Genomic DNA, 27,854 nt, shown 5'->3' with positions numbered 1-27,854 from the left:
CTACTTAACTTCCTCTGTAAGCAGTGGCATCACATTTGGCAATATTAACCTGATGTTTTCTCTTGTAGGATAATCATGGGTCAAACGGGAAAAAAATCTGAGAAGGGACCAATTTGTTGGCGAAAACGTGTGAAATCAGAATATATGAGATTGAGGCAACTCAAGAGATTCCGACGTGCAGATGAAGTAAAGGTATTTAATCTTTTGACTCTATTGCTTAAAAAAATGATACAAAAATTAATTTTCTTCTGAAGTATGAATTGTCCTGCAGTTAACACCTGCAGTAACAATTTCATTAAGTGCTTTGTTAATGTACTGAAAACTTGTCTTAACTCTGATCTTATGAACAAGTATGATACATTTATATGTGATTGAATCAGGCATGCAAAGTATCAGAGGAGACTCCAGAGAGCAAGTATGGCAACTTCTTTAGTCACATATTCTTTCTAATTCCATTTAGAATTTAATTCCGTGCTAAACCTCTGAGTCTCTAAACATGAGAACATGGTTTGAGTCAAAGAAAGGGATAATGAACTATATTGAGCCTTGCTGACATTTAAACAAAATTTGGACAGTTGAGTTTTGAGGACTTATTTTTTAGTCTGTCTGGTTTGTGTGTTTTTGTGTGTGTTTTTTTTTTTTTTAAATTAGTAAATGTTATAATGCCTTAAGGTATTAGCAGGTGAGTGTAGAGTCTTTGATTTCTTTGTAATGTTTACAATTGTGATTAATTTTTAGAGTATGTTTAATACTAATCGTCAGAAGATACTGGAAAGAACTGAAATCTTAAATCAAGAATGGAAACAACGTAGGATACAGCCTGTTCACATCATGACTTCTGTGAGCTCATTGCGCGGGACCAGGGAGGTTGGTTAACATGTGTTGTGGTAATTCCACTTACAAGGTTGTTAGCACGTTTGTTGGTTTTGTTTTTTTTTACTGGAAAGTTGGCTGTTGTTTATTTTTTTTTCCCCAGCATGACATGACTTGACAGCTAAATACTTTTCATATGAGTCTCTTAAAGAATTTATTTATTATTTACTTCGATTGTATGACTTCTGAAAAGCAATAAATATGTAGCAGGCTACCTAGTTTTGAACGAGACACAAAAGTGAAACTTCTTTATTTCTAATAATACTTGGATCATATCTCTGCATCCTTTAATCAAACTGTTTTTATCTCACTGATACTAGGAGTTTAATCTTGCTCCTGTTGGAGTTGACCCCCATTGGTACCAATGAGTAGTTACGTTTGTTGCTACCAAGTTAAAGCTGTGAACACACCCACTTGACAAAGTCTTCTTTATGTTAATTAACATTATGTAACCACAGAGGCTCTAAAAGGAGTTAGTTGAGTTGATGCACCCTTGTGTTGCACAAGCAGACTGGATGCTAAATTTGTGAAAAACAATTCCATGATTGTGATGCTATTTGAGCACCTAAACTGGCTTTCATATTGGTAGCTTAAGCAGTGATTTAAGCCCATTCCAACTTTCTGTATGCATCCCAGGTTAATTTCTCTTCTTTCTTAGTTGCTCTTTAGTCACTCCTTCAAACTAAGACAGTTTGAAGATGTTTCATGTGTAATAATCTGAAAAACTAACTCTTTTCAGTAGGAGGAGAATGAAAAGACTTTATTGTGGCTATCTTAAAATACCCAAAACAAATCACTTTCTCTTCAAGGAAATTGTCAGATCATCCTTTTCCCAAAATTTTAGAGGGAAACTGGGGGAGTTTCAGAGGTGCATTTGTGTACGTGCATGTTCAAATGTAAACAGGCAAGGACCTTTGCCTGAGTGTTTTCTCTTAAACATGATAGAATTATGCAATTACTCAAGTACAGCTCTATACAACTTGCATGGCGCTGTAGGATCAGAACTTCTGATAATAATTAACACAGGTACACATCCAGTTCTCACTCTTTTTGTTAGTAAAAGATCATTCCTCGCTATTCCTCTTTCATTTTTCTTGTTTTCTAGCTTGATTCACTATTCTTTTATGTTCATTTCCTGCTGGAATTGATAGAGCACACTAATTACTGCTTTCAAATCCAGTCTCTGTCTCATGAATCAGAACTCTAATGCTTGATTTAAGATTTCTCTCACTATAAGTTATGGCAATGAGACAAAGAAATGGTGGGGGCTTTAAAAGATTACTTTAAAATCTTATTTTCTTAATATGCTGAATTTCTTCAGAGTTGCATAGGACACTGGCTAGAAGATTAATGACATGATGGAAAGGTTTTGTGAGAGCCTTCATGTGATTGGTGAAGACTGTGGAGCATTGTTGGTGACACAGGTTTTCTCCAATGGCTAGTCCAGTCAACATCGGCCAGAGACTATAACATGTCCTGTGCTAGCCTAATAAATATTAAGATTAATTCCACGCCAATACAATGGGACAACATAACTGAGACTTAGTACCAAACACTTTGTGTCATTTTGACGTTGTTAATTTGTCAGCCTGAGTCTTCTGGTTCCAAAGATAAAAGTAATTATTTTTTACTTCTGTATTTTTAAAGAAAAATACATGAAAAATATGCTAGGTGGCTGCTATCTAGAAAATTAAACTTTAATCTGAAATGGGAATAAAGCACTAGCATAGGACAGTGTCTTGAGTATTGATATACACAGCAGAAATCTAATTTCATCTGCTGCAGATTAAAAAGAAAATAAATAAATCTGGCTTATGTCCTTCTACCGGGGTACTGTCTCTGTATACTGTTTGTTACATTACTTTGTGTATTTCTTTAGAAATGTGAAGCTCTGTTCATCTTTCCCTTCGGGAAAGGAGAAAGATCTTTTGTCTCCACTTCCTTTTTTCCTTTCAGGTAGCTATGATAGCTGTTCTAAACTTTGTTTTACCTACCTCCAAATCCTCTTTGTTGTATTCTCCCTAGCTTTGTATGTTCCTGTCTGCTTTTGTTTGTAACTTTTTTCATACTGTTGTACTTGACAAAATTTGTGTCTGTTAACTGTTGGATAGAAGAATAACTTAGAAGATGTCTGTATTTCTATGGCATTTTTATCTTTTGGAGGCAAAAAAAAAAAAAAAAAAAAAAAAAAGTCCCGTAGCTGAAAAACTCATTGACATGTCCACAGTTGCATATTCAGAGTTAATTTTTATTTTTCCATTGTAAGCAGTGAGCATAATCAGAGGCTTGAGGGTAGGGTAAAGAGAAACAGACAACAATGGGGAAACAGGGCAGGAATTAACAAGACATGGAGGATTTATTTCTATAGATGTCTTGCTGGCATTAAAGTAAATTATTTTGTTTTTTAACATAAATAATACATGCTTTCTGCCGTGTATTGATCTGAAGCCAGGGTAATTCAGTTGCTTCTCTGATGGCTTGAGTAAATACTCTGACATCAGTGTAGCAGCAACAGGTACTAAATCTGAGATACCAAACATAATTGGTATTGTAGGTTGAATAGCCTGAATAAAATACTATCCCAGCCACTTATTAAGTGGAAAAAAACCCCATGATCTATTAGCAAAGGTATTGACATAGTAATAAATCTTGTGTCCTTTTTTCTGGCTAAACCTATTCTTACTATTATGCCCTAAAAATGTGATGTGTTTTTCAAAGGCTGATATGGCTAATTTTGACAAACATTTTGAATTTTGTCCACTGTAGATTGTTCTTTTTTTTTTTTTTTTTTTTTTCTTTTTGTTTCTGATGTTGCTATGTAAGTCTAACTTCAAGCTCTTATTTCAGTGCTCTGTTACCAGTGACATAGATTTTCCAAAACAAGTCATCCCACTGAAAACTCTGAATGCTGTTGCCTCTGTGCCTATAATGTATTCTTGGTCTCCCCTTCAACAGAATTTTATGGTAAGTTTTAAAAAAAAAAATCCTGGGATGTATGGAGAAAGGAAGAGGTGAATTTTAGAAATAAACCAGCAAAAATCTGTTGCCAGTTACCCTCCCTGTCTATTTGGTATTGGTAATAAAGCAGTAATAATCAGAAGTAGGTTCCCCCAAATAAAAAATAATGTAATTTTAAATTGCAAACTAAACCTCTGTCCTCAGTGAACCTAAGTATCTCTAGAACCTTAATGTAAAGGGACCCTAAGTTTCTTTAATTTAGGTGACCAATTGTCTTGTATGGCATTTAACAAATGTGGATTTATTTGAAAGCATATAATCAGTGTAATGAGAAAGGTTATCTGAGGGATATGAATGTCTTTATGTAAGACAATTAACCAGTGTACCTGTATCAGAATAGCAATTCTTATGGGATAAAGAGAACTTAATCCTGACAGTCTCCCCGCATTCTTATATAGCAACTGAGTATATAGCCTTTCCTTCTGATTAGCTTCACTATATGCAGAAACTATAATGCTGGAGTTCTGATGTAGGTATTTGACTTATTTGAAAGGCTGAGCTTATTACAAATTTTGTCACATCATTTTGCATATGATCACCTTTGCTGACTGATTGTGATGATAATAATTGTAACAAAGTGATTTAAAATAACCAGTTTTACCAGTATACGTACAGAGCTCTTCCACACATTTTTCTATTTGCTTTCAATTCATCAGTGTTTGGATATTTTGCACTGCTGCAGAATCATGATTAGCAGGAAAGTTTAAATTTATCTTCTTAACAATAGAAGGTTCCTCTGTAGATTGGAAGAAACAGCTGAGTGTCAAGGTCTGTAAATTCTACTGATAAAACATGGGAGTATGAATGCATTTAGTCTATATGCAGATAAAAATGACAGTGGAGTTCAGATTAAATTGTGAAGCATGTTTCTGTGCTTGCTGTTTAGACAACTTGAATTCATAGTCTTTTCATATCATATTTTCTTTTCTCTGGCAAAGCAATGAAGGGGTAGTTTCCATCGTGCATTACTGTGAAAGAGAACCAAGGAAGCGAGAATGAACTTATCAAATGCAAGCTTCCCAAAGCCAGGTAGCTTACTGTGTTCAATAGTAGAAGCTTTGTGGAAACACCCTTCTAACCTTAATGTTAGGATCTAGTGACAGTATCTTGAGCCAGTTGCCACTAGTGCAAAAAATTTTTGAACAAAGATGAGGGTATTATTTTATTTATCTAGTTAATGGTAAATGTGCTAAAGCAGCGAGGCCTGTAACTGTGAAATCTAGGCACTTGTAGAATGTGAAAATAGCAATGCAGAAATGGTCAATTGGAAACTCAATTTAAAACAGTTTGATTATAACTGTTGTTACTAGGTAGAGGATGAAACTGTTTTACATAACATTCCATATATGGGAGATGAAGTGCTTGACCAGGATGGTACTTTTATTGAAGAACTAATCAAGAACTATGATGGGAAAGTGCATGGAGACAGAGGTGAGCCCAAACACTCAGGTATACTAATCGCTTCTTCCTACATAAATAATTGTCAGTATTGCTTGTTAAGGCCTGATGCTTGATTGTTACAGTGGTATCTCTAGAATCACTGCATTGTTTAATGAAATACATTAACTTTTTCTCTAGACCATACAGTGAGTTGTCATAATGCCTAGGTGCAACTCTGAGAAGTTCTTGGTCTTCAATTTTATGCTCAGAGCTTTGGAATATAATGATACAATGTCCCTATGTGTGTCTTGCCTAGCAGAAAGTGGCAGGAGAAGTATGCAAAGCTCTGGTAAAGACAACACTTGTGAATGGGATTTGACAGAATAACCTCTTGTGGGTTTTGGTTTTTTTTTTTCCTTTAAGGAAAATATGAGTTATTTAAAAACCTCCTTTCTGTAGTTTATAGAGCGAAGTTGTATCCTTCTGTTGGCACACTATATATATGTATTCATAGGTGTAGTTTATCTCTTATTCTGTGTGGGAGCTGGACTGCATGCAATGCCATCTGTCCCTTAGTTTGCTAAAGTCTTGGTGAAGTAGTAACCTTTCACTTGCTCTGTGTACCCACTCAGAACTGGCTTATACAAGCCTGAACTTTACAGTTGTAAAGATTTCTCTGACTACTCTGCTTCCCCCTTCACAGAAGCATTACCCACCCACCTCCCTCCACCCAAATGGGGAATTGTTTCTTAAAATTGATTATATTCCTGTTAATGCTGGAGTGACTGAGAAAGAGAACTACATTTTTGAGTACATCATGTGCTACTCAGGAAGGTTAAGCCTGTGATTCGATAATGAATGCTACTCAGTCCTACCCAGACTTGTTAATGTCTTCCAGATAGCTGTTTTTTGAGGAACATGAACTGTTTCATGGGGTTTTGCCTTTGGATATTTTTACAGATTTACTGATTGCTGACATCCTTGTCAGAGAACTGGTTATGTCAAAGTGGTGACTTTACTAGTAAATGTCTTCTATTATTTATTATTATTAAATGTGTCTAGCTTTAAAATTAATCTTGTTTCACTGTTTTGAGTACCAAGTTTATGATGGCAACTACTGTTATTATGGGTCCTTCAAAACTGTATATTGAAAGCAGAAAGGTGGTTTTCTAGTGTTCCAGTAACTAGTATTCTTGTGTGACTAGAATTAAATGTAAACGCTGTGGGAATCTGTAATCCAGAGGCATTCTCATTTAGGAGTCAGAATTGTAGACTAGCTCTGTAATTGCACTTTCAAGAGAGAAAGTCATACTAATCTGTGTATATTAAGAGTTCTGCTTAAAACATCCAAGTGAAGTATCTGCCTGTTGTCATTGTCTACATAGGAATAAAACAAATTCTTCAAGTTAGTTTGACATCCAACCCTACTCCAGGTTCAGAAGGATGGTGATAAGCACTACAGTTCCCACACAGTTCAGAGTTATTTTTTGAAAAGTAACAGCAGTCTCTGTCAACACTAACTACAGTTTTCCTCTCTGAAGAAATGCCTTATTGTCTGTCTGTGCTGCCCTCTGAATTTCACAGCAGAATATAAGCTAATAAGCAGATATATGCAGCATTATATGCTTCAGTTTTCTCTCAGATTTTTTTTGTGTATATTTGTATTCTTTTTTTATCACTTTGCCAGTGGGGTCTTTAAGGGGGGAAGTGGATGTTATGAACTACCAACCAAAAATCTCTCTGGAGATTGCCTAGCTGTCCAAGGATAGATTTATAGACTGTTGATATGCATTTCCAGGCTGGCTTAATCCAACCATGTTGGCATTGAGATTCTAGCATAAAATCTTTTAAATAGTCTAGCTAGTAAGTAATTTATCTTCCAAGGAAGAGAGGTTTATTTATGTCTACTGGTATGAAGCACAGGGAGTCAGGAAAAGAAAAATTTCAACAAGTTTCCTTCTCCCCTTCCCAGTTGTCAGTCTAAGAGTTAAAAACGCTCAGTATTTATTTCTTCTCAGTTCATACGCTGAAACTAAGAGGGGGGGAAAAAATACAAAATTGCTTTTCCTAAATTACAGTATTTGTCATAATTTAATTCAGATGGGAGGGTTAAAAATACTTCATATAAACCTTTTGCTTTTTTGTTCACTCCCAATTTTGCTGAATTTCAGAATGTGGATTTATCAATGATGAAATATTTGTTGAGCTGGTCAATGCACTTGGTCAGTATAGTGATGATGAAGATGATGATGACGGAGACGACAATCCTGATGAAAGAGATGACAAGCAAAAAGATCGGGAAGGTAACAGGATGGGTATGTCTGTCTACACTTCAGAAATTAAAACCAAAAAACCCCTTTCTCTAACCACTTGATAAATTTGTTCAAATTCTTCTACTTGGTAGTTTTCAGGTCTAAAGTAGCATCACTTTCTTCATAATTTCTTTTGCCACTTAGTTGAAGAGTTGTATTGAGAATACTAAGAAAGGTGCTTTTGCCAATTTCTGTTTATCTGCATACTGAGACAGTCAAATGGGCCAGAAATCTGTCTAATAAATGCTTTGGAACTCCTCAGAAAATAAAATATCATTTTGCTAAAGTAGGCAGAGTTCTGAATTGCCATCTCCATCTGCTGGTGAAATAATGGTTTCTCCAGATTTTACTAGTAGAGTTCTCAGCAGAAAAGATCACTTAATGCAGTTTTAAGTTTTCTCTAATTTACAAATAAAAAACTTTACAGCTTTTTTTATTAGGATTTTGGCAGAGTCCCCCTTTCTCTGAACACCTCCTTGAAGTAGCAAAAGATCAGAAATAGACATTTTTTGTTTTCCAAATTTTCTGCTGCTTTGACAGAGAAAGAAAGCCACCCACCTCGGAGGTTTCCTTCTGACAAGATATTTGAAGCCATTTCCTCAATGTTCCCAGACAAGGGTACAGCAGAAGAATTGAAAGAGAAGTAAGAAAGTATTCCTTGGTATATATTGCTGTGTTGCTTTATGAAACAAAGATTCCTTGACTTTGTTAAATATTTGTTGATAAGGAATGGTCCCCCTGGCAGCTAGGTTTTGTGGCAGTTGTATAACTTATGCAAGTGATACTTGAAGGGAGTTGGCTGTTCCCACCGAGTCAACATAGAGGTGTCTATTAGCCTTCCTTTCAAACTAATGAAAAGTGGGTGCTTGCATGTGTTTAATAATCTATGTTATTTTTTTTGAAGTGGTAAAATTAAAGCTTCTATTTAAAAAAGTGAAGTCTCCTCTGTGGAGTTAGTGAGTAATATATATGAAGAGACGACAGTCAAAAAAATAAATGCATTCTTTCCTAGCCAATTTTATATTTGTATTAATGAGTATGGAATTAATAACTTGTCACGTCACTGACAGATTGACCTTTCTAGCTGGCATATTTCTTAAATTTTTTTAAAATTCGTCACTTTAAATGCAGAGTGGTACTGAAATAAAAAAAATTACTTTTTAAAAATTATATTGAATAAATGACTGCTATTTCTTTCTTTTAAGATACAAAGAACTCACTGAACAGCAGCTTCCTGGAGCTCTTCCTCCTGAGTGCACACCAAACATAGATGGACCAAATGCTAAATCTGTTCAGAGGGAGCAAAGCCTGCACTCTTTTCACACACTCTTCTGTAGACGCTGTTTTAAATATGATTGCTTCTTACATCGTAAGTACAGTTGCAGTGTGCTTGTATATCTCTTATTTTTTTTGCAAGTCAGGAAACTTAGAAGTACCATAAGATGCAATACAGAAGGAAGGAAAGAGAAGAAAAAATAAAAGCAGTTATATCGCTAAAGTTTACAAAACCAACTTGTCCATGTTGACATCATTTTGCAGTGAAAACTATACCTCAGAAAACTGAATGCACCTGTTTGGGATAGTTTGTTATCTTTTTACATTTAGGAGTTCCTGTAGAATTCCTGACTTGGACCAACCTCTAATGTTACTTTTCATAATTTTCAAGAAAACTATATTGTTTTCTACTACTGTTTCTGTGTTACGCTTTCTTGGTTTGTGCATGGAGAATGGAATGTATTTCTCCATAAAAATACTTGGTTATTCATCAGACTTGCTTCATTTTCCAGCAGGGAGAATGAATATCCATGAACAGTTTTATCTTTTATTCTCTCAGGTTACTTTCTAGCTGCTTTACTTGTATCTGGTGGTTTGAAGAATTGTTTCAGACAGTTGAGTTTTAGAAATAGTTGTATCCTTTCCACTGAACTACTTTCATGTTGCTCCATTCTTTTGGGGGAAGGATTTAACAAGAGCGTTAGCAGTGATGTTAGTTTCCATTTGCAAAGTATGAAAAATAAGATTCTGAAGTGCTACTTGAGACAATTCTTTCTCTGAGAATGGGGTCAAATGTAAAGAGGAACCTAACAGTCAAATATGAAGTGTTTTCGACTTGTAGTTGAATACTGTGATGCCCTCTATTTCAAATTAATTTTCTCTTTTGACTTAACTGTTCATGTGCATGTTCCACTGTGAGTGTGCATGCATGTTCATTTGGAAATCTTTGTGCTTTGTCAGCAGCTCCTCATCCAGCACACATGCAATCTGCCTGTATTTGTACTTCACACTGAAGGCTTTACACAGTGCTGCTGCCTTTTAGTCTCCCTTAGTTGCCTTTCAGTTTGAGGAGGAACTGGAGTTGTTCTCAGATGGTGGGGAGGGGAGAAGCTTTTCCTGTTCCTTGTTTCTTTAGTATTTGTGGCTTTTGGAGTTAGGTCTGTTAGTTTCACTTTCTCCTTGTGTTCTGTTGGCTTGAAAAAACAAAGCAAGAAGCTCTTACTTCTGAATAATGTTTAAGAACAATAAATTTCTGAAGTTATAGCTGCTGCCTTGTCCAGCCAGCTCCAGCCAACTTCAACACGGTGTGTTCCGTGAAGCTGTAGGTTTTGTTTCGAAGTATCTTAGTTGCCTGGATGACTCATTCCAAGAAGTGGTGTGTGCAGCCTTACTCTGTAGGGCAGGGAAGTGAAGCTGCATGCCACCTCTTGGCAAATCCATTTGTCTGGCAGTGGTTTTACAACACGCAGTAGTCTAGCAGGGAGATTGAGTGCCAGTCTAGTTTTACTACTTCAGAAGGATGTTGTTTTTTAAGTCAAAAAGAAAGCATTGTCTAGACATAGTGAGAACAAACTTTTTCCAGTAGCACCCCAAAAGATTTTAGGCACTTCTGCAGCAGTGGTTTTAGGCCATTTTTCTCACTAATTTTATAAAATTGTAGGGGGTTTTCAGTGAAGATATAGGCTCTTATAAAATACACATATATTTGATTACTTACCTAGTTTATATAGATTTTATATAGACTTTCACAATTATTTTTGAAAACTGTTAGAAGTAGAACTGAAAAGGATCCACAGACCACGTTTCAGTACCTACTACTCTGGGAAGCCTGGTATTACCAGTCCACAGTTTTGACCCACCAACTGTGTGAGGCCTCTTTTCTTTTAGTGCTGTGAGGGACGGGCTCATAGTGTTGATCATTTTGACAATAAGTGCCAGATTAATGACGAAGTCCAGAGTCATGTCAGTGATTGGCTGAAGGACCTCAGTTCTCACACTAGAAGCATCCTTTAAGTGGAAAGCATTGTGCCTACTTTCTCTGTGTTCATAACTTTAAGATGTAAGACAAAGTGTTTGTGCTAAATACTTAAATTGCCTCAGTTCTTGTTGCTGGTGATTTCTAACAAGTCCTTGAAACAAGTCAGTATTCTTTCCAAAGTGCTGTATGGCCAAGGCTTCATTTTAAACAATGCTTCATACTTAAAAAGGCCCAAACTTTAAGTCATCTCTTCAGGTTTTCAGGGCCATAGCAGAAAAAAAGGAGGAATAACACTTCCACTGTGGAGGCATTCAAGATATACCTTTGTGTCAAGCTGGAGTGTGAAATTACCTGTTATGATAATGCTCTTCATGACAGCTTGTGCAGCACGTGCATTGTCACTGATAAAAATATATTTGATACTTGATCTTGCAAAGAGAGCTCTTGAAGCTTGATTTCCACATTCATTATGTAGCCTTCATACTGGACACTGAATGTAGTAAACTGATACTTCAGTCACCATTCGCTGAAGATGTACCCAAACCCCACATCTACAATGATAGGTCACTGCTTTGGATGCATTGCTTCCTTATGCTTTTGTCTGCAGTAACACCAAAGAAAGAGGATTGTTTTCTGTCTGTGTGTCTGTCTGTCTGAGTGTCTATCTAGAGCTAGGAATTTATCTGTTAAAAAGTGAGAGTCGGTTGTGTGACTTCTTTGCTTTCTGTGAAATTTTAAGACTGTTGGTCAAAATCCACCAGATTCAATGCTGGGAATAAGTAACTCATCAAAAAAAAGACTATTCTGGTTATCAGGGCTGCACTAGCGATTTTCAGTTAGTCTGCAACAGTTTAACAATTTAACTTCTTAAAAAAGTTGGTAACGTTTCTACTGGCACCCTTATTGTTTGCCCCTATGTTCTACTTCATGCAATTGCTAAGCGCTAGAGAATGATGCCCTGCCTTCTGCAGACGATTTTTTGATGAATTACTTTGGTAACGTGGTGGGCTACAGTGGTCAGATTTGTACCTTGAAAGGAGCAAATACCTGGAGGCATAGAGAATTAAAAAAATCCAGGAATTCTATTAGGTTTGGTCTTGATTTTTTGTAATTCCCCCTCTCGGATTCCATTTTTTTGTTAAGATTAGCCTTATTTTATGGAGTTTCGAATCTTTGTTCTCGAACACTTGGGTTAAATATTGGAAAAGTTATCATTAGATTTTTAACGTGTCAAGTCCCCTTGACGACCTGGCAATCCCTTTATGTGCAGGTGATGACATTACTGAAAAAACTTGTGTACCGACTTCATTTGCTGACAGCAAGGAATTATGCCTAAATGTCTGGACTAACAAAGAATTTAGAAGAAGGAAAAATATCAGGTAGGGAGAATTTCCCAAATAGCTTGACTGTGAAGCAGGTGTACATTTCAGGCTAAACTGTTGCCTGTGTACTTTCACGTTATGAAAAATATGAGAATTGAGCCCACTGGGGATGAGACAGGTAATAAATCTCAAAGACAAAAACCATGCTCAGTGAAGCAGTTTTAGAATGACTTTCTTAAAGGAAATTATTGATGAAATATGGAGTTTAGTTATTTAGGAAATTCTGCAAAGTCTTCTTTGATTTTTGAAAAATTACTACTGATATTTGCAAGATTCATAATATAGCTGTATGGTTTTATTCTTGTCCTGGGTCCTTTGTTACAAGCCTCCCTCAAAAATACCTTGCAACAGCGGTGGTAGATTCTTGACTCTAGTTGTCAGTACTATATTATGTTGGGTGTTTTTGAAATAGTGGAATACAAGATTTGATTCTAATATTAAGTATCAGATATCGTGTATTTTTGAGGTCTTGCTGGTTTAAAAAGTTAAACATTGATTTGTTTCCTTGCATTACAAACTGAACATTTCTTAGTTGTCTAAAGGCAAACACTTTTTAAAAAAAATGAACACTCATTTTAGGACCTCCCACAAATGAACTTGTGAGAAATATTTGTATCTGCAAGTGACATGTAAAAAGGATAGTTCTGATGTCTGCACATTGCAGCAGTTTGATATGGATTGTGGCTTGCAAATGTTTTACTGCTCTTCTGCATTGTTGCAAAATCATTTTCCTTGTGGTGTGAAGAGAGGGTAAAACAGCTATGTGGGATAAAAACCACCCCTGAATGAATGAAATGCAAATTTAAAGATGCAGTGTTGAAAAATATGGGGTTTCTCTCCTTCACTTCTGGGTGGGGGGTTCCCATTGTTTCTTAAAAGCTGGAAAAAGGTGAAATAACTTGGCATTCAGTTACAAGGTTTCTTTGTTATTTAACATATTTTACCTACACAATGTATGAACACTTGAAGGGTATGTGAAACGTGAGAAGTGACATACCACATAAAAGCTTTTAGCTGGAATGTGGGGGAAGAAAGAATGCTAATAGCAATAATATACATCAAACTACATTCCTATACTTCCTTGTAAATAATTTTGACATATCTGTATGTCCAGATATGGAAAATGAAAGCTTTTTTTTGTTTCCAGATTTATAAAATGTAATTTATTTCTTTGGAGAAAGTGATGCAATGTTTAATTAGTGAAACTTAGTTTATACCTTTTTAAGAAAACCTTGGAAGAATACATTGCTTCCCCGAGGTTCCCGAGTGCTTCTGTCATTAATACAGGCATAAGATTATAGAATTTATGATTAGATTTCCAGCACACCTTCTGTTATGGGAGAGAAGCATGAAGTGATGGTTTCATCAGACGAGCTCTCTTAAGAAGTGCTCACCACCACTGGTCACCCTCCCCACTGGTGCTAGAACAAGTACTTGTGCAGCTACACTGCAAGCCAGATCACTGAAATTACATTTTAAACACAAGACTCTGTGAGCTCAGCTCACATTCTTTAAAAGGGAAGGAACAGCATTTAAAAAAAGTTTAGTCTTGAAAGCATAGTGGACTGTTATAAAGAGAAGCCTTGTGCACAGTCTAGAAATCAGATGAATAGGAAATCCTATGGTGGTAGCTTACTGAAGGAGAAGGGTGTGGTGTTGGTATGGAACAGCCCTTATTGATTAATATGGGTAGGAGGGGAGGGAATTCTTCTTTCAGTTTGAACATTGGCACTTTTTATTCACTGAATGTTAAAAAACTTAATTGTAAGTTACAGTTGCCTAACTGCAGCATAAATGCCTTCACAGTGCCTGGGAATTGTGCGTTTTCAGATGGGTGTCTTCTGTAGGCCTTCATGGAGCATTAGGAAACAGACAGCACTGAGTTCTTTTTTGGGTTTGTGTTGCTTTTGTTTTGTTTTTCTTTTAAAAAACTTGAGTACATTCTCCATTTTTGTTCCTTTTAGTTGTGTATGCCACTGTTAGCACACTTGGGGGGGGGAAGGGGGAAGTATTTATTGATATCTATATATATAAAAAAATTTGTTCCTTAAGCATGGAGGATTTTTTTTTTTTTAAGAGAACTGCAGAAAACTAAGATATTTCAAAAAGCTCCTAATACAATTTGGGAACATGAGTATATGAGTTCTGGTGAGAATCTAGCTGCAGGTTTTCCTGGCTCCAGTTAAGTAAGGGATACAGAAGAGTTCCCAAGATTTCCAGCAAAACCAGGAAAGTCAGTCTTTCTGAAAACATCCTGCTGGGAGGCAGGGATTGCACAGGGGGAGAGGGGGTAGTCAGAGCTCTGGCAAAGGGAATGAATGGGTAGGAAACACGGCCCATCCTGTTATAAAGGTGCTCATGTTGCATCTGTAATGTGCCCAGTTCTGCTCCTTTCTGAGTCACCATGCTGCAACTTAGAGTCTGTCAGATACATGAGCAGACACTCCTCTGTGGTTGTTCTGATCCACAGTGACTGTGTGATGCTACTTTATTTTTACCCTGCATCTGGGATATGGGAACTGAACTCTTATCACCTGTCAGCTTAGTTGGAGTGCTGATAAACTGATAAAGTAAAAATGCTTATGTGTCCTTCTAACAAGAATGAAAGGTGGGTCCATTGCCTTTCCAAAGTGTGTGGGATTGGATTTTTTGTCAAGATAGAAATTGAACACCTGAATTTTACAGATTGACAGATCATCATGCATTATTAGGAGAAGCCTTGAATAATTCTGTTTAACATGGTAACAGAATTAGTCTGTTCTGTTTGTTGGGAAGGAAGATACAGCAAGTCTTCCTTGATACATGAAACAAATGTGATGACTGTCTTCACTGATGTAAATGGACATATACAAAATTTACCCATGTAAATGTGTATTTAAGCGGTAAGTCAGACGTCACTAGATGGGGTTTAATTTTCTGTTTTTTTTTCCATTTGTTATAATTTTTATTCTGGTTTTAGTAAAGTCTTGGTAAACCTTATGTTTTTGGATACTGTTTGAGGTTAGATATTTAGTGTATATTTGATATGAAAACTTACAAATCTGATGTTTTGATTCAACAGCATTCCATGCAACTCCTAATACTTATAAACGAAAGAATACAGAAACAGCATTAGATAATAAGCCTTGTGGACCGCACTGTTATCAACATCTGGTAAGATAATTTTATATGTTAGAATTCACTAAGTGCTAGTGCTAGCTGCAGTATAGCAAACTACACTTAGTGTAAGGACATGATGGATCTGTGATGGCCCACAAGTATATGCACTACTTGCAGTCAAGTATATTCAGCTTGTGCAAAAAAAAAAGAGTTAACTTCCAGTCATCAGATAAAAACCTAAGTAGGAATAATTTTCAGTTCTATTAGATGTAGCCTGACATATCTGTAGGGAAGGAAGATGACCACCTCCTAATAATATGTTGGTGCTGTTGTGTCCAATCTAGTCAAACAACTGGGTCTTACAGACTTAACACTCTCATAAGTTATATTACAACTAAAAATTATATAGGTTTTTTGTTTGCTGAAGGCAGATTCCAACCATTATTTGTGCTCTTGAGAAACAACAGGATGGAAATTAATAAGGTGAAATCCTTTAGTAATATAATTTCAAATCTCTTTCATACTTCTCCTAAATTTTTTAGTATGAGAAACCATGTAATTTTCCAATCTAAAAGCTTGCTATGCATTGTCATACCCCTTTCCACTAGAAAACAAATTACCAGTGATTGCATTCTAAAAAATGCGGAGTGCATATTGTTCAAGTGCCATGTGCAAGAATATTTTTTTTTTTTTTTTTTTTTTTTCCCCCCCTGTCATCTAGGAAAATAGAAATTTACTACTGGATTCTTTTTTATTTGGCAGCCAAAATGAAAGTGGAACTGAAATACTGACATAAGTACTCTGTAAATGTAGATTTCTTTTTTCATGATAGCATCAAAAGTATTTATGTTCATCGTTAGAGTGCATTTAACTAGAATTTGTGTGTACGTGATTAATTTGTAGAATAACGCAAAGTTATACAGTGTGAAAGTAGAACGTGTTCTCCCCCCATCCCTGACTACAGGTGAAAACACTTCTTAATTTTCTTACTGAAAATGATAATGTTTTATGTTTAGGAAGGTGCAAAGGAGTTTGCAGCTGCCTTGACCGCTGAGCGTATAAAGACACCACCAAAGCGCCCAGGTGGGCGCCGAAGGGGAAGACTTCCAAACAACACCAGCAGACCCAGCACGCCGACAATAAATGTATTGGAATCGAAAGACACTGATAGTGATAGAGAAGCTGGAACTGAAACTGGAGGAGAAAACAATGATAAGGAAGAAGAAGAAAAGAAAGATGAAACCTCCAGTTCCTCTGGTAAGGCTTCTTTATTCAGTTAGCTGCAGTGCTTGAGAGGATTGGAAAAAAACCCCAAACAACCAAAACCCACGAAAACAAAAAACCCAAACTAAGTTGAGCTACGTGTTCCTAGAAACCACATATTTGGAATGTATGGAACTGAATGAAAAGACAAGAGTAATAATATGAGCTTAATCAAAGAGAACTCTGTAAGAAAGTTTCCAGATTGTCTCAATTTATGTATAGAAGTTAGATTGTGTAATTTCAATAGCTACTGTTACCTTATTTTTAACTACTTTAAGAGGTACCTGAAAACTTTTGTTGTGGCACTTAGATTAGGAAGCAACAACAAAAACCTGGGATATTTTTAGCTACAGTTAATAACTTGGCATTTTTAAGTGCTATGTAAAATTTTTGAAACATAGCCTTACATTGATCCACACTCTCAATTATTTATTACAGAAGCAAATTCTAGGTGTCAAACACCAATAAAGATGAAGCCAAATATTGAGCCTCCCGAGAATGTGGAATGGAGTGGTGCAGAAGCCTCAATGTTTAGAGTTCTTATTGGTACCTACTATGACAACTTCTGTGCAATTGCCAGACTGATTGGGACCAAAACATGCAGGCAGGTAAGAAGGGAACCTACTTGTTAAGGATGAGAGCATTTTACTTTTAAAACTGAAGTATAGAAATACTAGTATTGATTACTAAAAGAGAAAATAATTCATTTTCTTGGTCTTTCCAAGAATGCTATGATCCAGAATTCATGCCACAAATATATAAAAGTTAGTTTAAAAATGTTTTTAATTTAAAGTTACAGGAGGTTTAAATTAGACTGTTCTTAAATGACAAAAATAATCAACTTTATATGTATTGAAAAGAGGCTATGACTGGATATAATCTGTAAGTTCTTGGTTGGAGAAAATCATACTAACTTAGAAAATGAGCAACTTTCTACTAGTGAGAGATTTATCGTGGATGTATTATGGTATCTCTTGTTAGGTGTATGAGTTTAGAGTAAAGGAATCTAGTATTATTGCTCCAGTCCCTGCTGAAGATGTTGATACTCCTCCCAGAAAGAAGAAAAGGAAACACAGGTAAATCTGTTACTAAATAACCTTAGCATAACAATAAACTGGAGAACAGGGGATCAGACAGAACATATTTTGGAGGAAGTGTCATGCAAATCTTCTCCTTTTGCTTCCAAAAACAAAATGATTTTTTGGTTTCATACAAACATCTTACCACATTGGCAAGTATAACCTTCCACATCTCTTCCTCTCTCCCTTCTTTTTAACCTGTTTAACAGCCAGATTCTTGTTGGCAGATTCTTGTAGGTGTATTGCTGCAAGTAGTCAAACTAAGTTTAGATTAGAAACACTCTATACAGCTTGTTGTAACTTTCAAGGTATTGTGGTAAAATTTTGTTTGCAGCAATAAATACTAAATTTGCAAGCATTATAATGGGATTCAATAATGATTATATGGTATTTTGTAAAATAAAGCTCATGGGTTTTTTTATGGTGAAGTGTATTCCATTAAGATACAGATGATCAGTGAGCAAAAATGTTGTAGCAAACTAGTAGGATTGCCTTTTCTTTTTTTCTTTGAGAGACTAGTCCTCTGTAGCACCAAGTTTCTTCATCAACTAGAACTTCAACTAGAGAAGCAGGTTAACAAGTTGTTCTTTGAAATTAAGCTGCAGTGAAGACTGAAATCAAGCTTTTTGGTGAAGCCACAAAGATAATCTGAAACAATTTCTGTTGAAATTGTAAACTGGGTGGCTGGCTGTCAGTGAAATGCATTTTTCTTTGAGAATCTTGAGGTTTGAAAAATGCAGCTCTGCTTTGACTATTTTTATTCTCAGGAATAAGAACCTAGGAGGTGAAGAGCTGACTGAAAATTAGCAAGAACATTTCTTTTTGCAAGCAATAAGTACACTTTTTTCCATAAAGTTTCCTATTTTTCCTTTTAACTTTCCTCATTTTCCCCCAAGTTTATTCTTCCAGTTCTTCTCCTGTCAATTCTTCTTGCCTTCTGTCTTAGCTTGTCTAAGCATATTTATTATTTCCAGGTTTAGTGAAATTCCTGATACTGGCTCAAAGAAACTGTTGATGTAGAGTAGAGCGTTTCTGCTTTGTAGCATAGAGGCAGCCAGTGTGAGCTAGGAAAAGATTCAGTGAGCATCTGGAAGAGATTCTGTTCTCAGCAAAAACTACTGATTTAATCCTCTTGGCACAGTTTTCAAGTTTTTGGGCATTTGGTGGGCTTGGCTGTTTAAATCTGGAGTTATTAGCTATAGTGCAAGTTTGGAATATGCAGTTGGCAATTAGCTTGCTTTCAGATTCCCCAAAATTGCTATAAAAATGGTGCGACTACACCCATTTAAAAAGAGCATGTGAAAGGCTTAAACATGTTTTGAAGTTGAAATGGATTGTTTAGTTACCAGGTTGACATTGTTTTGGAGGAGTGTTGAGACTTCTGTTTGGATCTTTTTTCCAAATAAATAAAACCCTATATCATTAGGTGGGATTTCTTGATGTTATTTTGTTCTTATTAGTTGCTAGTATAAAAGCCTTTGTGCTAGCAATTTAGTTTTGAAATGCCTTTTAATTTTTTAAACTCTTATTGAAGGAAGGAAAGAATTTTTAAAATTTGATTTCACATGGTATGTGGCAGTCAAGCTGTGCCCATTCTTCTGTGTGCAGTAGCCTTTTAAAAAAGGAAAACCTTTCAGCCCACATGCATATTGCTGTAATCTGAGCACTTCTAAAGATGTCTGTGGCAGTGCAGGCCCAGCTGGCAACGAAGCACCATGCAGCCACTTGCAGGCTCTTCCCCCTCAGTGGGATGGGCAGGGGAAAATATAATGAAAGTCTCCTGGGTTGAGACAAAGACAGGGGGGGCTTTCTCACCAGTTACGGTCATGGGCAAAAGACAGACTCAACTTGGGGGGGAAAAAGCTCCATTTAATTTGAACATCACCGCTAATTTACCAATCAAATCAGAGTAGGACTGTGGAAAAAACTTAAAAACATCTTCCTGCCACCCCTTCCTTCTTGCTGGGCTCAGCTTTGCTCCTGATTTCTCTACTACCCCAGCCAGTGGTGCAGAGGATGGGGGTTGTGGTCAGTTCATCACGGGTTGTCTCTGCTGCTCCTGCCTCTTTAGGGGGGGGACTCCTCGCACTCTTCCCCTGCCCCAGTGTGAGGCCCTTCCCACGGGAGACAGTCCTCCGTGAACTTCTCTGACATGAGTCCTTTCCACGGGCTGCAGCTCTTCACGAACTGCTCCAGTGCAGGCCCCTTCCATGTGTTGCAGTTCTCCCAGCAATGAATTGCCCCAGCGTGGGCTTCCCTCAGAGCCCCGGCCTTCTTGAGGTGCAGCCCCCTGCTCCGGCGTGGGGTCCTCCATGGGCTGCAGGTGGCATCTGCTCCACTGGTGACCTCCATGGGTGGCAGAAGGACAGCCTGACCCCTCACCATGGGCTGCAGGGGACTCTGCTCTGGTGTACCTCCTCTCCTTCTTCACTGACCTTGCTGTCTGCATAGTTTCTCTCACATCTCATCATTCCCCTCTCCTCTATTTCTTCCCACTCCTTGCTCAGCAGGTTCTTCCCCTCTTAAATTGTAGGGGTGCAGCCACTGTCAGCGATTGCCTCAGTGTGAGGTTAATGGTTGGACTAGATAATCTTCAAGGTCTTTTCCAACTGAGATCATTCTGTGATTCTGCATTGCCCTGGGCCAGAGGCAGGTCTGCTGACTTGGAGCCAGAGCTGTGAAAAGCCTCTCACAGGATCCACCCCTGCAGCCCCTACCCCGCTACCAAAACCACACCATGAGCAAACCCAACGCAAAGTTGCACAACTAGCAGTTGGGACAACCATCTCCAAGTCTTTCTCTGTTTATTATGTTTGAGTTGAGTTCTCACTCCTAAGGTAAATCCAGTCCTAGAACCAGGAAAGCCCTTCTGTCCTGTCTGCACTTTTCCATTTCAAGGGACTTACGGGTCTGCAGGATTTCCATGTGTACCTGTGGTAGACAGCCTTTGAGCAAAAGCAGCATTCACCAAAGAGAAAAGCTGCAGCAGTAGGCTGCTTTTAATGTCCTCTAGTAACTGATTGGATAGATTTTTCTTATAAGACTTCGCTTATTTCCATGTGATCTTAGTGACTGTATAGGCATACTGAGCAACTAGCTGGCAAGGCTACATCCTTCATGGATAGTAAAAGATATTATCTCCCTCCTTCCAGTGTCATTTTTGTTAGAGAGCCGTAACAAGGCCGATCAATGAGAGAAGACTTGTTATATAGTTGTGTTTTGGAGAGCCAGCAAGTGTCAGAGACTGTACTATGTATCAGAGATTAACCTGGCAGTTTGTGAAAACTCTGCTTTGCTAGAAGAGCAAGTACTTTGCGTAGAAGTCAATGGAAAAATCTGAACCAAGAAAGAATTCAAAAAAGCATGAATGTATGCTGGAGGGAGAGTATTTCAGTACTATTCATTCCCTGACTGTTCAGCTCCCAGCCATGGAAGAAAATCACACGTTTACTTTAATCAACACTCCTTTCTCTGGATTAGTAAGGACCTCTTACTGATTGTAGGGCCATGTAATGTTGCTTCTCGATTATTTTTGTTTTCCTCCCCTCCCTCATCCCCTATTTGGATGCAAGTGTACTTAGTAAACTTTATCTGAAAGTATTTTTTTTCCCCATTTTCTCATTTTCCTCCTCCTGTCCCTATGTTCTGCTGGGCTGCTGTTCACTGCATATGTTTGAATAGTTTACGTGGTTCTATTTAGAGTTCAGGGTGCCTTTTTATAGGGATTTAAAGTCTAACTGTTACCAGGCAAAAGGTGCAGCTGAGGCATTGGCACAGATATTCTTATATGGCACCTGGTTGGAAGGCTGAGTCTTAGAGTAGATATGATTTAGGAGACTGAAAAGAAGTCTTTGAGTGATGCCAGAAAATCAAATATTGACACAGTTGGCATATATTTTGAATTTTCAGTGCTATTTCTGGTAGAGTATCCCTGTGCAGAGAAAGAAATGTTCATGTAGCTTCAGAGAATGCATTTGTACTGCCTGATTAGCTGATACCAGTGTCTCCTAAAAACACCAGCGAAATCTAGTAGGTTGTTAGCAGAGAACAGCAATATTTTTGACAGCTTCTGTCATAATGCTTCTGGAAACACTTGTTTTCTAAGCTGGCTATCCTGCAGATGTCAGAAACCAGATGCACAAATCCACCTGCTTGCTTGGAAATCTGCCACAGTTTCCAGTTTGCTTTTGCTTATGAAGCTTCAAGTCTTTCTCAACTTTCTGTCTTTTCCTTGCCTTTGCTTCCTGGTGTGTGGAACCTGATCGAGATAGCAGATTATAGGGCAGATAGATAAATTAGTCCAACTTTAGTATGTTACTCATTCAGTCTTCAGCTTTGTGCTCTAATCAGGGGGACTTGCAGTGCTTCCTGGCAGTTTTTGAAAGTTAGAAGCCAGTGCATGTACTATTTGATTGTGCTAATCAAACCTCTTGTCAAATTTGTCAGTGTTGGCAGCTTGCTTCATGTTGTCTTGTCATCCTTCACAATTCACGCTTGCACTGTATGTCTCCAGCTCCTTCCTTGCTAGACTCTTTTCCTTCTGTGACACCAGTCTCTGTTACAAGAGTGGCTAAGCTTATGCCTTTGCCATTGTGACTGCCATATTTAATTTTTTATCCATTTTGAGTTGTTAGTATTAAGGCTATGTTGATGGTGACAATCTTTGTAATATTTAGGTGACCTTGTCCATACGGTCTATACTTTCTCATGGAAACCAAAAAGTCTCAGGTGATAACTAGTCAGCAAGTGGCATTTTACTTTTAGGATAGTGCTTACCTGAAAAAAAAAAAACAAAAACAAAACAAACCAGGAGAAAAAAAAAAAAAGGGTTCATAGTAACTGCTAATGAAATGGCATTTTAAGAAGTCTGTCCACAGAAGGCTTTTAAGGGTTTGGTATGCTAGTAGGTCCTTATAATCTTGGACTGAAAGAGAAGCTTCTGAGAAAGAATTATTCAAAAATAAGGTATACGTTACACTTGATGAATACCAGCCAGACAAAAATGAAATGTAGCTTGGTGTGCATTAGAGTAATTTAAGTCAAAATTGCACTCCTTTCAGTTATGTGGGAACTGTCTTCTTATAAAATATGTTGGTAGCCTTTTTTCTAGAGTGAGTCACTCTTAAGTGATCTATTTATTACAGTGCTCTGTAGTGCTGATAGTCTTTGGGTTTGTTCCCTCCCCTCAACCTCAGTTACTTGGACAAGTCTGCCTCTGTGGGTGTCTAACTTGTATGGGTTCCTTCAAATGCTTGTAAGAAAGTTGGCTGTTGAGCACTTAACCTTGAGTCTTAACAGTAAAGCTTTGAAAGAGTAATTGCATAGAGAATCTTGCTTACCTAAAGCTGTTGTGTGGGGTGGGGGGCAGCACACTATTCGGTTAAAGCAGAAATTGATATAATGCTTTTATGAAAGAAGTAGTGGCTAAAAATTCTTATTTAAGTAGTTTAGTGTGTGTGTATATATTTATGTATGTATATATATATAAAGTATTTATATATATAGATACGTATTTAAGTATAGCAGGAGATACTTTTTCAGACTGCAAACATCTGAGTGTTGCACTCGCTGAAAGGCTTTGAGTGTTCCGTGCTGGGGATTTTTTAGTAACGTGTTCATGAGTATTTTGGACTTCTAAGTAAATCTGCAGAGAAAGTGAGGTTGCTAGGTGCAGCTAGCAGTGTATTATTTGGGCAGCGAAAGAGGCTTCTCCCATATTCTCTTAATGTTGCTATAGAAAATCCTTAATCTAAATTTTTAAATTCTGTTTATTTGCTGAAATTCAAGTGCTAACTGAAATGCATAGAATTGAAGAGAGACTAAAACCATTGATCTCTCCTTTAATTTTAAGGCTATTGGAATTTAAGTCTGGTTTTTCTTTTGCTACCAAAGTTCTAAGACAGGTGTTTTTGCTAGATTGTGCCTGACACAGCTATTTATGGAATAGTAGACATTTCCTGCCCAAAGAGCTTGCAATCTGAAATGGGTACAAAATAAAAGGTGTAACTGTAGCTTGCGAGAACTTTATAGTGAGAAAGTTACTCTTAAACCACCGCTTCCTCCAGTAGCAATCACCATTTCTTGCAAAGGGGGTGCTTAGCTAAGCTAATGGAGGAAGAGGACAGTGAAGGAAAACTCTAAGGATGTAAGAGAAAGGCGTACAGAGTTTAAAGTAAAAGGAGAAAGGCTTAGCACAGTGCCACCAGTCAGAACAAGCTGAGGAAAAGTCTGTCCGACCAGAAGAAATACTGGGCTTGCCTCGGCGTGGCTGTGCCAGACAGATGTGATCTCCTGGTGTCATATATTTGGAGCTCGGCAGACGAAGGGTGATACCTGGCTGTGATCTAGGAGTCTATCGGTGTGGTGGGGGGGCCATGTCCTGTGGAGCAAACCGCTGGTAGAACTTTGCTCCCCAGTTTAGACATGGCCCTCCATATCTACGATTCCATATCCTTCCTCCTGCTGCTTTTGCAGCTCCAGCAGCCTCCTCTTTGCAGGTTTTTCCTTCAAGGCCATCTGAATTTAAGCATCTCTGTAGCCTGGGCTGGGTGGGGGCTGCTCCGTCTGTCCTGGGATCCTGGGCAGGGAGCGGGAGGGAGCAGCCTGCAGAGCACTGACGGTCAGCTCCGAGAGACTGGGACAGGGTGGTTCTGCTGCAACCGCTTGCGACTGGTGCGCAGTTAGCAGATGTTCATGTTACCACAAACATTCCCATTTTAAGTCAATTGTGGGTGCAAGATGCAGCTACCTTTCCCAGCCCACTGCAGGAGGAGTTCCTGTCAACCATCTTGTGTTTGTTTTGTGTTTTTGCAGGTTGTGGGCTGCTCATTGCAGAAAGATACAGCTGAAAAAGGGTTAGCATCTTTCCATTCAATTTATGTCCTGAACTTTTAAGATCCTACTATTGCTTTTTTGGTTTTGTTTTTTTGGGGTTTGGGGTTTCTTTTTTTTTAATGTTAGGCCATTATATACCTTCCATGGGGAGCTAGAGATCATAGAGGGAATAAAAAGAAAAAAAGTGAGCTCTCATTACTGATATCTTAGGGACAAAAGGTACTGTTTGGTTTATATAACTGGAAGAGCTCTGTATAATTAAAGAAAAAGGGAAAGAGGCTGAATTTACAGTCTTTCCAGTATGGCCTCATTGAAGTACAGATAAAAATGGTATTAACAATAGGAGCTGTGGTAAAAAGCAGCTTTTGTTTTTTTTAAAAACAGCTGATTTTAGAAATAGTTATCTGAAAATTTCTTGAGTCACTGGGACTTCTAGCAACATAACATCAATTTGTGTGTATCTCCTTTTTACTTGCTGATTGCTAACTTGAGCATATTTACAAATACATGCAAACCCTACACAAGCTCAGGAGTGTTAACAGCAAATAGAATTTATATAGCACCAAACTCTCCTAGCTGCTCTGTAGGTAAAGCTCTAGACTTGTCCCCAATAGTCCCTCCTTGCCTGTAAGATGTTAGTGTTGTCTGTATTGGAAAATTGACTTGCAAAGCACAATGGTATAATGACCGAGTGTGATTTTGGCAGCCTTTCTGTTTGAAAGTTGACTGTTGCTCCAGAGTAAAATTACTTGGGAGTATTTGAGCAAATTTACTTTGCTGAATAATATCAGTGCTACTCTAGAACATGTTCACACAGGAAATTATACCATTGTAGTTTTGGTTTTCAGTTTTTAGCTCCGAGTATTTGAAGCAGCTGAGTAATGGGAAGACTGAAGTGCACTAGGAAGCAGGCAACTAATGGTGTCAAAACACCTGACTAACCTTACAGTTCTGATTTGGTGTCTTTTGGGTTTTTTTAACCCCACTCATCATAGGTTTGGGGGTTTTTTGTTCATTTTCTGGGTTTTCTTGACTAAAAGGGAATTTCTGTTTTAAAGAGTGATGGGAACTGTTTGTTTGCACCTTTCAACTTTACAAAATGTTGCTATTTTTATTCAGATGGGTCATCGAATCATGTTTACAACTATCAGCCATGTGATCATCCACGTCAGCCTTGTGATAGCTCATGCCCATGTGTAATTGCTCAAAACTTCTGTGAGAAGTTTTGTCAGTGCAGCTCAGAATGTAAGTAAAACATTTAAAAAATATCTACAAATTCCTTTCACTGTCCTAGCATCTAACTGTGTACTAGCAGTCTGTCCCTACCGCAGGTTGAGTTTGCAGGAGCAGCAAATTGTGTCAAATAGTGTGAGAAGGGAGCACACATTCAGTTTAATTTGGCCCTCTTAATTAGCCATTGAATACAGTCAGAAAGAGTCTTCAGACTTAAAATTGAGGAAGACTACAGTAAAAACAGGGAAGGAAAGAACTTACAGTACCTCTGAATATCTTACACAGATGTCAATGGCTATGTTTTTTTTCTTTTTTATTTTCTGACATGCTATAATCTGAAATTTTACAATGTCTTTTTTTCATACCTGCTCTTTTTGTTTTCTATTTATTCCTTTTCAGGCCAAAACAGGTTTCCTGGATGTCGTTGTAAAGCACAATGCAACACTAAGCAGTGTCCATGTTACCTAGCTGTACGTGAATGCGATCCTGACCTCTGTTTAACATGTGGAGCAGCTGACCACTGGGACAGCAAAAATGTTTCTTGCAAGAACTGCAGCATTCAGAGAGGATCCAAAAAAGTATGTTGATAGTTACACAACTACATGCCTACATTGCCTTGGGTTTCAGGCATTTTTATATTTTCGTACCAGGGAATGGAATTTCTTTGCCTTTATGCTGTCAGACAGGAAAACAAAACAAAACAAGGGTGGTAGCTGTCACCTTAGCTTGCTTATGTGCTGCTGTTAAGCTGTGTGTACACTTTGTCACATATCAATTAGTATTTTCTGTGTAACACTGCAGCAGAGTATCTCCTTCTCCCCAACCAGGCTTTGCTTGTAATTTGTAAATAGGTGGTTGTTTTAAAGTGGTAGCATGTCAGTCTCCCCCTAGATCAGCATAAGGAAGTTTGGCTCAGACATAGATATAGGCTATTTCTTTCTTCAGTTGTTGATTCTGACGCACAAACTCGTATGTGGTCTGCTCTCAAAAGCTCATTCTGATCTGTTAGATAAATAAATAAACGAACCAAGGTTTATGTCTGCTCTGCAACATGTTCTCACAAACTAGTTCAGTCAAATACTGAGCTAATCAGTAGTGGGCTCCTGTCTGCAGACCCTTCTAGTTTGAAGGCCTTAAAGTGTATGTTTTTATGTAACACTCTCATTTCAAGCTTAAACTAAAATTTTTCTTGGTTTTCCAGTACTTCACCTGGTATTTCTTTCATGTAAAACGTCTGATCCGTGAGCTTTAATTTTAGCATGCTTTTGATAATTAGAAGAATCCATGTTTGTCTTCTCTCCTGGAGTCCCAGCATCCATTTCATTAAGTGATACTGTTAAAAACAAACCAACCAACGAAAAAGCCAAACCAAAAACCAGATCCAAGCCACGCATGTCTAAACTTTTTTTTTCCTTTTCTTTTTTCCCCCTCCCCACCCACAGCACTTGCTATTGGCACCTTCAGATGTGGCAGGCTGGGGAATTTTCATCAAAGATCCTGTACAGAAGAATGAATTCATATCTGAATACTGTGGTGAGGTAAGAATGGAGAACACTGGTTATGTATGAGCTTAACTGGTGAAGTTGTGTGTTGGCTAGGGACCAAGAGATTGTCTCTAGTTTGGTATCATGTTTAGACAGATGTGATTGACTAAGTATACAGCTACTGCTGTCAGAGGCGCCAAAGCCAGGAGCTAGATGGTTGAAATACCACAAAAAAATTGACAGAGGTTCTTGTGAGAATGAGGATGGAATGGCATTTTTATCTTAGATGCAGTTCCAGTTCAGACATGCTGGGAATTGTGTCTAAAATCATTTAGTATGGTCCTAAAATTCAGTAGGCACTTTCACTGTAGTAATAAACCCCTGAATCAGGTATGTGGTCTTGATTTTGAGGTGAGAAGCAATTCTTGCTTTCCTTCTGCTCTGAAAGCGCTTACTTATGCAAAGTGCAAAGCATGGTGGTTCGAAAAGCACAGAACGCTTGCTGAAAACAGTACAGTACTTGGGAATATCTTCAGGCCCAGAGAATAAAAAAAAACCCAGCTTCTCTTTCAGCATGTCTAGGGTTTTGACCTTAAGCTGTTATGGTTACAGAAGGGAAGAGGTGGTCTGTTTTACAAATACTA

General features: G+C 37.7%; 1 protein-coding gene across 9 annotated transcripts in view; it reads left to right on the top strand.

Annotated features, from left to right (window-relative positions):
• Positions 1–27,854, top strand: part of EZH2 (enhancer of zeste 2 polycomb repressive complex 2 subunit) — a 38,158-nt gene that overhangs the window by 8,056 nt on the left and 2,248 nt on the right. For 5 of the 9 annotated variants that reach the window (XM_026843912.1, XM_026843914.1, XM_026843915.1 and 2 more), the window contains 15 exons: positions 69–192; positions 739–867; positions 3,721–3,837; positions 5,202–5,340; positions 7,443–7,586; positions 8,124–8,226; positions 8,789–8,952; positions 15,280–15,371; positions 16,334–16,574; positions 17,019–17,188; positions 17,562–17,656; positions 24,473–24,513; positions 25,613–25,738; positions 26,126–26,304; positions 27,169–27,264. In XM_026843912.1, coding sequence (XP_026699713.1) covers positions 76–192; positions 739–867; positions 3,721–3,837; positions 5,202–5,340; positions 7,443–7,586; positions 8,124–8,226; positions 8,789–8,952; positions 15,280–15,371; positions 16,334–16,574; positions 17,019–17,188; positions 17,562–17,656; positions 24,473–24,513; positions 25,613–25,738; positions 26,126–26,304; positions 27,169–27,264 — 1,953 coding nt within the window. In that variant the 5' untranslated portion in view covers positions 69–75. The remainder of the gene's footprint in view (positions 1–68; positions 193–738; positions 868–3,720; positions 3,838–5,201; positions 5,341–7,442; positions 7,587–8,123; positions 8,227–8,788; positions 8,953–15,279; positions 15,372–16,333; positions 16,575–17,018; positions 17,189–17,561; positions 17,657–24,472; positions 24,514–25,612; positions 25,739–26,125; positions 26,305–27,168; positions 27,265–27,854) is intronic. The other 4 variants (XM_026843921.1, XM_026843920.1, XM_026843919.1 and 1 more) reach the window with 4 other exon arrangements.

The sequence above is a fragment of the Athene cunicularia genome (assembly GCF_003259725.1).
Source record: "Athene cunicularia isolate RWA chromosome 2 unlocalized genomic scaffold, athCun1 chr2_part2, whole genome shotgun sequence".
Taxonomy (NCBI): Eukaryota; Metazoa; Chordata; class Aves; order Strigiformes; family Strigidae; genus Athene; species Athene cunicularia.
Note: the sequence above shows the minus strand (reverse complement) of the source record. Positions and strands in the feature narration are given on the sequence as shown.